We start from the raw sequence: 13,019 nt of genomic DNA, 5'->3' as shown, positions 1-13,019 counted from the left end.
GAGTCTTTCTCTTATTTTGACAGGTTGCATTGAAGTCACATTAGTTTAAGTGTACGGTAGTTGGGTAGCTGAAAGCGGGGTGAATCTATTAGACGCTAATAAGAACACAACTGTCTTTTACTTGAGTAGTGGTGGTAAATTCCTCTTTTGGGTGAGAAGCATAAAGAATGGCGACTGTAGTAAGTACAGGGCAGGACAGACATAATGAACCGTACCGCTTAGAGCTCAGGTGAATGAGAGTGACATCGAAGCTTCCAGAGGACAATGGTCCCACAATGGTGGACTGTCCCTCTGGGCTGCTGCCACAGTAGAACAGCTCTATCCAGGTTTTCATTCTTTATAACAGAAGACCAATAGGCAATACTGACGCTGAAGCATTTAGTTTTGCTCTGAAAACGTCCAGCTGTGTGTACGTGTCTTTGTTGATCTAACATTAATGCGATGAACTTTTTTAATGTTTAGTAATCCCGGCTGTAGCTGCTGTGTGGATGAAAACCGTGGATGAAGCTGCCGTTGTTCTTCAGAGAAAGTCGGACCGGCAGAGAGCGTTTTCCTTTCGGCAGCTGGCCCAATTTACCAAAGAGCAAGAAAGAGAGCTCTAACTGGGCCATGTTGTCCGTCTGTTAGCGCCTTCCCGCGGGAGAATTTTATTTTTTTCTTTTCTGTAGAACACTCAAAAAAATTAACTCACATTTCACACTGAAAAAAAGCTCAGGGCTAAAAGATGCGTTTTCTTTTTGTTGGTGTGTGAAATTAAACTTTTTGTGAGTTTGAGTGTTAAATATTTGGAGGATTTATGAGTTTTTATTATTTGAAGTAAGTAGACTACAGTCCACTTACATTATATTAGTATTTTATTCACTTTAGGCCACTCAAACTGCTTTAACCCATTGAGGCCGGGAAAGCATTGCCGCATTTCTACCTTTAAAGCCGGGGGCGCTGTTGCGTTATTCTACCTTTAAGGCCGGGAAAGCGTACATGTCTTTTTTCATGTATAAGGTTGTTTTGCACCAATTATTGACCTCTGCGCCAATTTAAGGCATTATAATGGACACGTGAGAGTGTCGTCATGTTCCTCGTGTCATTGTTTTGAAGTCAAGTTACATTGGAAAAAAAAAAAAAGTTAAGTTTCTTCGAACCAAGCATGGAGGACTTTCAGTGGGAAGACATTTCAGACGGGAGCGATTGTGAGGAGTTTCTTGGCTTTGATGCTGAAGAACGTGCTGACCCAATTGATGGAGATTTATGGCTAGCACATATGTTTGAAGATGATTTTGAAGGGTTTGAATGTGAGTGGAAGACTGACAATTACCACCGTAATCGACGGAGAGATTCCAACCGCACACCAGGGGTGAAAGTCAATTTACCTGCAGATGTCACACTGTTGCAGGCATTTAATCATATTTTTACTGAGGAGCTTTGGGCGCATCTCGTTTCCGAGACGAATAGATACAGTGACCAGGTACTTCAGACTCCAGCTCGAGCAAAGATGGCAAGGTGGTCACACGTAACTGTGCCGGAGATGAAAACGTTTATTGGAATGTGTATGGGCCCCTTGTGCTGCCAGTACGAAGAGACTGGCAATAAAATAAAAATATAAATAAATAATTTAAATGTAAAATTAAATTTTATTTTATTTTATTACTGTTTTCTAATTGAAAACAGCTCTGTTCCTGCACTTGACTTTTTATTTTATTTTATTACTGTTTTTTTTTTATTGAAAATAGTGCTGTTCCTGCACTTCACTTTTTACATTTTCTATTTTCGTGAAGGTGTATGTAAATAAACTCAATTTCCAAAGAAAGCCACAGGTGTAAGCTCTCAAATACTTTTTGAATTTTGTTTCTATCTGCTACAGAGGCTGAGAAATCAATCATTTAGTAGGCGTTGACACAATTGCTGAATTTCCAGAAAAACTTCAGGTTTTAGGGGGTCTGTCTGAAATCGCCCATAGGTTTTACAGGCATTCTTTTCCAGGCGTCTTAGGCCTAAATGGGTTAACAATACATAGCGCGTTCACACAGCACTTCTTAGTCTCTACAGTTTTATTTGCAGTCTACGCGGTACTTTTCGTGTCACACACACTCTCACACACTGATGAATGCAGTGTGAGTTCACTGTTCTGCTCTAAGACACTTAGACGTGACCTTCTGATTAGCAGACAACTGCTCCTGAGCCGCTCAGCATTGCGTAAATAACTCATGCTGGGTCTATTAAATGAAATGTTTACCAAAGAGTACACTTCTTAGTGACACTAATAGTTGACCAAGCTTGACAGTGAACATCTTCTAAATTGGTGGGTTAACTGTGTTGCTGGGGAAGTGTTTGTACTTACTGCGTATTCTTATATTTTCGGTGATTGTTATTAGATCAGGAGCTACAGAATACCTTATTTTTTGTCTTGTCAGCTGTTTGCAGACACTGTATTCGTTAAATGATTATAATAAATAACGCACCGATACAAAGTCTCCCTCTCTGTGCTTCAAGCCTCAACTAAGAGACTTTGATACGAGACATAAAATGGATCCCTTTCAGTTTTATCATCCAAACACTTGTAAATGAATCCAATGTTCTTTAGTTTATGCTCTTTTTTTTATTATTTCTGACTTGTTTAACAGCTGACTTCCTTACTGAATATGACTGACCAAACTTCTAACTTCCTCCTTTTCCTTAGTGCTGGTGACTTGCTGGCTTCTCTCCCAAAATAACACCATATACTGGATTAATTTAATGCCTATCGTACATATAAACAGCGAGGCACACGACAACGAACCTGTCTTCAGAACTAGCTTTGGACTGAAATTAGGTGGTCAACTGTAGGCTTTGTTTCAGATGAACCAACACTTTTTTGTTTGGCTGTTGGCCTCCATTTGCACCGTATATATGTGTTGGGGAGTAGAGTATTTAAAGGAATCCCATTGAAATTAACTGAGGTTGTTATAATGCAGTTTTCTGCTGATAGCTTATTATTTACCTGAAAGCTGAGAGTCTTAATCAGAACATGACCACATCTAAGACAAAGAGGTAACAAAGCACTTTATTAGTCTTACAAGAAGGCATAAACATACAAAACATATGACATGACAATTATCTTTATTGGCTTTTTGTTTAGTGCTTTGTTACCTCAACATGTTCCAGTGGTGCCAGCAGTGCTCATGATACCAAATATGAATCGGTGTCCAGATGAAAGAGTCGATGGCTCAACAGCAAAATGCTTTCCTGCCCTTTAAAGATAAAACATCCAAAAATAAGAACAAAACAAACTTTAAAAGACTTTAGCTTAGGGAAGTGGAAATGATGTAAAGTTTCTCTGATTGGCACAGCCTACAGCAGCGATGGTGACCTACTTGGTGATAAATGCCTTCTGTAGCTTCCTGCCGTCCTTTGGTTGAAAACGTGGCTCTTTTGAAATTGTTTTCTTTTTTCCTCCCCCAGCAAAAAGCGACCGCTTTCAGTTTCGATTCAGAAATTAATGGAACCAACGTCGCGGTGGGAGTGAAATGTTTGATTTCCGCCTGGGTTCAATACATAACACTTAGGTAATTGGGCGTCGCCATCTTTTGAGCTCTCGGCTTGAGAGCAGTTTGAAAACGGCCTGTCTGGACTCCTTTTACTGCCTCAATTTCATGGGGAATTTATCGCAAAGAATGTATTTACTGCAAGAAGCAATTCAGATGTCACACTCTCCCCAGCCTCATGCATCTTCTGAGAGAGCCTTCTGTTAAGCGAGATAGGAAGCCTCCATGGGGTGATTTGGAAGGAGATGTGAAAGATGAGGGCAGGTGGACGGGGCTTTAAATCAGTCGTGCTGCCTTTGGAGGTCACTCAGAGCAGCTTCAGCCTCACTCCAGACCTCAAAAAGCTGGTCAAACACAGGTTTTTTTGTCTTTAAATAATAGCAAAAGTAACAGCCTTGAAGACAGCTGGCCAGAATTTTAAATATTTTACTGCTGAGTTCTTATCCATGTCCATATCTTGTAATTATGTGGGTGCGTGAGAGTGTGTGACATTAAGGAAAAGAGAAGCTGAATCATAGCTGTTGTTTCTTTTGGAGAGAGATGGAAATTTCCAGACTTTGCTTCTTTCCTTTCTTTTCGGGCTCATACTGTGAAGGTCACAGCTCCTATTAAAGTGCCCAGCCTGGCCACTCTGCCTCATCTGAAATAATCACCTGATACTTTCTTTTTTGTTGCAGTAATAAGTGGAGATCTGAATGAGGAATGTCAAAGATGGAAGACACATGGTGTATTTGTATTTCATATTCCATCGAATATAATTATCAAGCACTCCTAATCGGGCCGGTTTGCCTCTAGTTCAGCTTGTGGTCGATCCAAGGGCACCAGGAAGCATGTGGAGGTTTCTGCCATCCAACAGATTTAAAGCTGGCACATTTCTCTCTAAACTAGTATAACAAATGTTTTTAAATAAATGAATCGAAGGCGGAACGCCGCTGCCTTTTTCATCAAGCCCCCCCGACACGTTTCAGACTTTCTGCTCTCATCAGTTGAGTAGGTGAAGCCGGGGAGGAGAAGTGTTTAATCTCCCTCACTCCAACCTTAATAACACTGGGCCACTCCTGGGCTGCCACTCTGTTATAAAGTGAGCCTGACTGTATAATGTTGCACGGTTAATGAACATACTGCGTCAACGGAGAGCCGTGGCGGTAGCCTTTAACGACAGCGCTGTAGATGTGCTCCGGCGTCCTCTCAGACACATGATCATGTGACAGTCGGCGGGTTTGAAATGGGGACGCTTTGAGCTATTGAAGCGTCCTGGTAGATGATGACGGTTTTTATTACCTCATAAATCTGTTATTTCCTGAAAACCAGAGATGTCCATGAATGTAAGAATACACCTTTTGATTTGTTTTTCGCTTTGGCTCTTGGGGTGACCAAAAGAAGGGAAAAGCAGAACATTACTAGATTGATTATAACTACATCCCCACATGGTCATTGTTCCATATCTCAGTCACACTTGAAGGACACTGTAGGCATGAAAGATGCAGTAAGAAGTGGTATGAGCAGCCTGTGTTCTACCTGCAGTAGACTGTGGTCAGAGTGCTCGGTTTGAAGGATCAGCTAAGCTAAAAGCTACTCAGAACGGGCCCGTTGTGTCGTACTGCTCTACTTTAGGTGAAGACGGTAACCAGGACTGGCTGTTGCTAATAAATGCGGTTTGAGTTGGATCACTTATTTGCAAAACAAACCATATTGCTTGAGATGGCCAAAGGTTTGCTCCACTCATGGCCACCGTCTGAGTAGCTTTAAGCTCGGCTTGTTCATCTTGATTTGTTCCCAAACTGAGGGCATTCTGCCTGCTTTCTCCTGCAGCTAACACCAAGATTAGTCATCAGTACTTCCCGCTTAAAAAAACAAACAAAAACTTCCCTTAACGAAGAAGTGGAAGGATCAACCACTCAAATGGTTTTGTACTTCATATTTCCAATTTCTTCAGGGGCTGATAAAGTTTCTAATAGGCTGCTTCAGTTGAACTGATTTAAACTCCAAAGGGAAAAACTTCTCTGTGTCATTATTTGGATGATCTGTATTTTACTGTCCACCTTCTTGTTGTTACAGATAAATAAGCTATCCCAGTCCTACTTAGCATCTGCATATCAAACTATGACAAATCCTGTAAAAGAACAGGCTGTGTTTATCGGTCTGTGTCACTTTGGAAACTTGTCTCGGTTGATTGGGCTCCCAGTCTTACGGCACAGGCTGCTGGATGCGTTTGTCCGTTCTGGTTCTGCAACCAGTTGCTAATGTGGTTTAGCTGTAATTGTACAATGAGACAGCCACTTGGGCCAATTCAGACCCATTTTTTTCCCCTCATCCTTTCCATTTGGCTCCCATGATGTTGTGATGGCAGGCGGTAGCTGTCAGAACCATTCTTTGCATTTTGTAGCTTAATCTCCAAGCGGTGCTTCAAAGTCCTCGTCGTATAAACAGTTTTTCAACGTTGTCAGGGAACCCTGTTCTGTGCCACTTGTCCTTGTCATATGGACCAATCAAAATTTGATGAAGCATCCAATCAACGCATGTCAGGGGGAGTCTGCCAGTGCTGAAGTGTCCGTGTCATGGAGTGAATTAATTTGATTTACAGTCTTTGGTGTGTGGATGGAGTGCGTCATGGAACTCCACAAGGCCAAGAACACAATGATTCTCCTGGCCCTTGTCTGTATTAGCTTGGCCATATGCCCGCTACAAGGGGAGGAAGTTGGACGAGGGTCTGGCTACGCATCCCCATATGGTGGCATGAAAAGGCAGTGAGAGAAGTTGGCATTGCTGGGTGACAGAAAACACAAGGTGTCTGACTGTCACCACGCTAATCTGGAGCATACAGGGCCAGAAACTGAACAAGCTGGTGATACGATTCAGCTTTTATCTCCATTTCTTCTAAAAGAACATAACACTGTTACACTAATATTACAAGTTTAAAAAAAATTCACATACTACATGGAATAAACCTCATTTTTTGTGTTTAAGGGAAATAGATTAAAAATTTAATTCACTTGTGTTTGAGAAACGCAGGATTGCAAATCATTTCAACGCCATCACGTTGGTCACCTTTTCAACATCAAGAGCTCCACGTTTGAATGTTATAAAGAAGCAGAGAGGAGCATTATTAAGAAATAAATCACCAGCCATCCTCTGACCCTGGCAGTGACCGTTTCGACCACACAGACAGGAAATGGGCTTTTCTGAAGTCGTCAGTGCCATAAGAAGAAGAAGAAGAAGCTGAAGGAAAGCAGCACTGAACATGTTCTGTTTGCCCTGGAGCTCCCCTCCTCAGCCTCGGTGTCAGGGCTTGTCTCAGTCTCTCGCCCTTTTTATCTTTGTTTCCCTCCACAATGTCTCTCATTTCCAGGCTCCATTCAGCGGTCATGTGAAGAACAAAATCTTGCTTTGTTCCATCAGGCAGTGTTGGCATATAAGGGGGAGGAGAAGTGGTAATAAAAACAGCCTTAGGTTCTGCTGAATTTTGTTGTTGTGTCATTTATTATTTACCCCAATGAGTGTTTTACTGCGCCCTCTTTCAGATCGAAGTATTATCTGCGAGACGTGGTCAGAATGTGTGATGATGTGCCACTCTTTGGTCATTTTAATGATTCACAAACCAAACACTTTCGTTCTGCTCTGACTTAATCAGCAGCTGTGCGAATTCTAATCAGTAGCAGCTGTTGCAACTGAAATTACATTGTGCCAAAATCCAAATTGTACCATTGTTAAGCAGCATCCTGAAAAGAAAACGCATCCTCCACCAAGGCGGATGCCCCGTTTGTCCTTGTTACAGAACATCAGTTCCACGCCGAGCCTCACATGTCACAAAAGGACCTGACATCTTCTAATATGTGTTGTTTTCCTGTTTTCAGATGATGAAACATGCATGGGACAGCTACAGACAATATGGCTGGGGCCACAACGAGCTGAAGCCCATCGCTAAGAAAGGTCATTCAACAAATATCTTCGGTAAGTTGGACACAAGCTCCTCTCTGCCTCTGCTGTCCATACCCACTGGCACTGTGCTCACACACTTATAAATCAAACCCACACACACACACACTCTGACTTGTTATCACTCAGACACATTTACACTCTCACACATGCACACAGATTTAATTATTTATTTTTCTTTCTTGTGTACAAGGTTATGTTATAATGCCTCCAGCTGGATACGCATCACTTTAGATGGAGTGTTTGCAAACAGCAGCACAAAATATTAAAAGCAGAACACACACACACAAACACACACATCACTGAAAAAGTATTCAATGTACTGCGAAGGTTTCACGTGTAGAAATGTGTTTAAACTCTTAACATAGAAAAGATCCTTTTAGCTTTCGGTGGACGTTTTTAATAATAATCCCATTCTTGGTTTAACACAAACAGATGATCTTAAATAAAAAGGGTCTTGGTGTAATTGTAGAAATGTAAAATTGATTGGATTTCATGTTCCGTTCTGATTTTTGCCTCCAACAACTACAAAAACAAGATAATTGAGGCAAAACTTGACTTCTGGTTCCAAGAAGTTTGACAAAAACCTCCAAATCTTGTTTATTTCTTTAAAAAACTCAATGAATGAACAACGCTTCCAAGTCATTTGGTTAATTTACGTCAGAAAAACGGTCAATAAGAATTAAAAAAGGTCATGTAAACAATGTAATCATATCAGACTGATCTGATTTAGATGTTTGATTGTTGTTTATTAGGTTCAGAAACGATCATCTCCACAGGAAACTGTAACACACTGATGGTTACATGGTTACAAACTGGTTGAAGGCATATAAACACATCATATCGCTTTATTTAGCATCCATTTAAACAGTTGCATTTAAATCTCTAAAGAGAAATGTTTAATGTAAACGGAGCAGATGTGATTCAGATATCGACCAAAGCGGTTATGATGACTCCAGCTGGGGTCGGCGCCACGATTCTGGTTTTCTGGAATATGAATGAATGAGGGATCGTGATTGTGGGTTTTGTAACAGTGTTTACAAGAGTCTGGTGAGGCTTTTAAGGATGGAGTCATGAGGGAGTTTCCTGTTTGTAGAGACGGAGACGTTGCTGTTTGCAGTGATCCTTTTCCCCACAGAGATTCATCCAAGAGATTTGAGTTTAAGGCTATGAAGATGACACGGATTACACAACTTATTCCAGGGTTATTCCCGGACACCTCTGCTTTGGACGGGATTGAACGTCAGCGCCCGTTCTTTCTTTGGGCGCTCTCCTCCCGCAGTCCAAAAAAACCTGCATGTTGGGTTAATTGGTGAGTCTAAATTGACCCTGGGAGCTGGCGTGAGTGTCTGTTTCGTTGGTTTCGGCGTTAATCCGCAGCGTGCCTATCGCCCGATGGCAGCTGGGCGTTATCACTGTTGATAATGATGCTCAAATGTGAATTTATTCATGTGAGGATGTTGCTTATTGTGTTTCCATAACATGATAATTAGACTAGACTGTGTTTTGTGTGTGTGCATTTGTGCTTAATGTTGCTGGATGCGTCATTGATGCGTGCGGATGCACGGTTATGAGGCTTTAGTATCAAATTGAAATGTTCTGTTTGGTAAATTGGCCAGAGGCGCCTGTTTCTTTTATAAGCTGCTGCTAAATGCTAAATGGATGCCGTTTGTTTGTGTGTGTGTGTGTGTTTCCATTTGTTGGCGTTTCTATCGGTTCGACTCATCTGGAACGTGTCCTTCACTGTTTCTTAACGTCCGTGTGTATTTTTCCCTCGACTCCCGGTAATAACAGAGTCTAGAAATCTGCAGGTTATTAGTCGCCAGGCGGGCAGTGAAAACAGAAAGCAAGGAGTCGAGCATTGCACTCTTCAGAAAACATACTTACATTATTGATGAAGGGGTATCCTGTCTTCTGGCTGTATTGATTACGTTGGTGCGTGTGTTTGAGACGGCTCAACAGAAAAGAGACGGAAACACAGTTGGATGTGGCTGTAAATCCCTTTGATATGTTGTTTCTGTAACTGAACCCCTGATGCAATACGCATTGATGTAAAGCCTCTCAGAGAGAGATTACATTTACTTTTACATGAATTTAACTTGTAATACTTCATCGACTGGAGGGAGATGTGGAAAGATTTCACCTCTCCAGCTGAGCTGGCAGTGTATTCTGAGTCTGAGCAGTCATCCTGCTTGGCACGAGCTCTACATACGCAGCAGCTTGCATGCAGTTTGTATACCGGACAATACCCTCCATGCAGATGTTAAAAAGACAGTGTTTAAAGCTCTTTGTGCTCTTTATTTTCTACACTGCTCAGCCTTAATCTGTCCAGCAAGATAATAGGCTGGATTGGTAACATGAGGACTGTGGCTCTCATTCTGGCAGTGAGCACAGATGGCCTTAAGTTCACTGCCTGGTCATGGTTTGTCTCCTTTTCCCCACTGTATTCTGTTGAGAATGCGTAAAATGGATATTGAGCACAGATACAAACACGGCCTTTGTCTTCAGGCTTCACGGTTTTAACAGGGATGACTCCGGTCCTGTAAAGAGAAACCTGGGTTAAGCTGGTTTTAGAGTTAGTTGGCGACGTTCTCTTCAAAATGCAAAGCTTAACAGTACAGACTGTGTACTCATGAAGGTCCAGCAAACACCGGAGCCTGCTTTGACTTGTTTTAGGGATAATTATCTCAAAGAAAGAGGAAGATGTACGCACAACAAGCAAAAAATAAGTTAAAAAATGGGTAGGTGTGTAACAGTCTGATCAATTATTTCTCAACTTATCCTTTAAGAGCAACATCCAGTTACCCAGGCCAACACTTCCTGTTCCATGCTTTAAGGGTGTTACAATAACTATAAATGTGTCCCACTGCAGTATTGATAGGCAGCCTGCTGAGGATGTTGAGGATCGCTCCCTCCCAGTTCTTTGGCATTAGTGGTGCAACAAGATCACTGGCCTCCTGGCTGCAGTCGCCCACCCTTGTCACTCTCCCTAATGGTTTGGTGCAGGGTCTATCAAGTCTTCACTTTGGCCTTTCATTGTTTCGCCCACCCCCTGCAGCAGACCGTTGCCTTTAATGTTGGGGGGATACAACAGTTGCTTCTGTAAGATGAGCTCCATATGATTTAACCCCCCTCCTAGTCCTTGTTATCCACTGAAGGACCGTACTCCTAGTGACTTGGAGTCAGAGGCCCTGAGTGCTTTGTTTAAAGTTTTAAAAATAATTTGATTTAATGGTGTTGAGTTTAACCATTGCAAACTTTAATGGGTGTTAGTCGAGCATACAGCACTGATTAGCCACCCAAAAATTACCACTGGGTAAACTGGAACAGCCATGCCATTTTCTGGTAAATGCTTTAATGTGGATATGTTATGAAAAAGCTAATGAAAAGCTCATTTGGAATTTCGAAAGGCTCGCTTTAATGGCTTCCCTGAAAGCCTGCAGATCTTAATCTAAAATTCCTAATGAAGTAGTTTAACTCGCTTTCAGAAAATGATATGAGGCAGAGGGAGGTGGAGGTGATGAAGCTGATGCCAAACTGGGATGAAGTTTGGACATATTTCTACGCTGTCGGCCCAGCACTGAAGAGAGCTTACTCGTTATTCATGGCAAACACTTATTCCATTATGGGATTACCTTGGTTGTTTGCCCATAGCTATGACAGGTCGCTGTTAGGAGTTTGACACATGCTGTTGTAACCACACAGCAGCATGTTTTATGTCTAAAAGTCTAAAAAGAAAACCTGGACCAGAGCATTACTGTTAACTTCTATTAATGTATGAGACCAATGCTGGAACGGAAAGCTCTGACTGATCATCTACCAAATATTTTTGTCTGGCAGTCAACAACAACCACTAACATTAGGTTCTGTTTGTTCTGTCAGCCAGAATGCAACAGTATTGGATCCGACGCTTACTTTGATTTCCAGCTCTCCTAATCAATAAACTCCAACACATGTAATCTTTTTTTAGAGCTATTGGATATTCATTCCCTCTTACAATCTTTGCAGGGGTAATTACCATTAAGCCACATAGCATTCCCGTCTTTCTCTCAACATCTAACGCGTGTTTTAAGGTGATTGGCTGTCAGAGTGAGCACTGCATCCTGGGAAAGGGTTTGCAAAGTGACACCATGACAGTGCACCATGGGTGACCACCAGTAACTGAGGCACATTGGGAGAAAATAAAAGCAATGGCATATTTATTGGTGGTTGCTGTAGGAATATAGCACCATGTATCTAGTACTAACAATAACATTCAAACGGTCTCACACCACTGTGTGGATGGACCACAGGAACAAAGCTACCGCATGATACGTTAGTTTAGAGCCACAGAGCCCAAGAGGAATAGAAGCTGGGTGCAAAAATATGCTCTATCCCCATCTCTTTACAAAGTGAAGGCAGTTATTTCGCTGCATAGATGGAATAAAAATAGTTAGTAAGTTGGATTTTAAATTGGGTGCCTTGGGTGTTTTTTTGGTGTGAGAGTATAATAAGCAGGAGTCTAAACAAAAGACTATTATCATTGGAAAAGTTATTTTTACCCTCAAGCTTCTCAATAAAGACACACCCAAGATTTCAATATAACTTAGAACAGATGTCAGCTCAGTTCATGTAGGTTTGTAGCTGATTTGGCTGAACTTAAAGCAAAAAATGTTAACCTAAACAAATAAAAAATCCTGAGTAATTAAACCCTGATTAGTCCCCTAGCCAACAAGAATAAAAAAGCCAAAAAGCAACGGCTCATCCTTTGGTGTTGTACAAAATCCCTACTAGGACTACAACCTCAGATGAACAACAGCACATAACATAATCACATCATGCCATTTATTTAACTGAAAATTAGGAGCATGGCACCGTGGCTTAGGTTGCATCGTAAAGGCTGATTCATACTCGGCGCAAACGCGCAACTGTTCTGGCTCGAGAACCATTAATGACGTCATCGAAAGCGCCAGCCCCTTCACAGTTCCTTCAGCTCATAAGCGCAGTTTGCGCCGAGAATGCGTCACATTTGCAGTTCTCTCCAGACCAGCGAGCGTCACTGTTGAGGAAACAAGCTGAAAAGCATATGAAGAAAGCATACACAATGCCACCTGTGGTGTCACGTCAGCAGAGGCTGGCACATCTGATGCGGAATACATTTACTCTGGGTGAAGAACTGTATATGTATGTCAGAGCTAAGCGGCTGCGGCAAAAACAGAAGAGAAGGTGGAATGTTCGTCCTTTGCAACAAGACGAACTTTGTCAAACGTTGTCCCAGTGTAACTTCATAGACGTGTCGTACAGATGTTTGTAGAGGCGCACCGTCTCGGTCACCGCGGTCTCTGCAGTGTTCATTTTTTCTTTTTCTTGGTCAGCTGTTTCCAGTTGAGCGCGCGTGAAGTCAGAAAAAAAAGTTGTGTGCGCGCCCTTGCGCCGCGCGAGGATTTTCTAGCTTGCGACGGGGGGCGTGGCGGAATTTTGGGACACGTGACCGTTTGCGCCATTTGCGACCAGCTAGTATGAGCGAGGTCGCGCCGAGTATGAATCAGCCTTAAAGCTGCATCTGAACAAACCACAAGACTTCTG

At 42.1% G+C, this 13,019-nt stretch overlaps 1 protein-coding gene across 2 annotated transcripts in view; it reads left to right on the top strand.

The window, feature by feature from the left end:
- man1a2 (mannosidase, alpha, class 1A, member 2) overlaps positions 1 to 13,019 on the top strand; it is a 117,358-nt gene that overhangs the window by 33,841 nt on the left and 70,498 nt on the right. For both annotated transcript variants that reach the window (XM_075480084.1, XM_075480085.1), the window contains exon 4: positions 7,373 to 7,469. In XM_075480084.1, coding sequence (XP_075336199.1) covers positions 7,373 to 7,469 — 97 coding nt within the window. The remainder of the gene's footprint in view (positions 1 to 7,372; positions 7,470 to 13,019) is intronic.

Source organism: Odontesthes bonariensis, chromosome 12 (genome assembly GCF_027942865.1).
Source record: "Odontesthes bonariensis isolate fOdoBon6 chromosome 12, fOdoBon6.hap1, whole genome shotgun sequence".
Classification (NCBI taxonomy): Eukaryota; Metazoa; Chordata; class Actinopteri; order Atheriniformes; family Atherinopsidae; genus Odontesthes; species Odontesthes bonariensis.
This window is presented reverse-complemented; position numbering and strand designations above follow the sequence as displayed.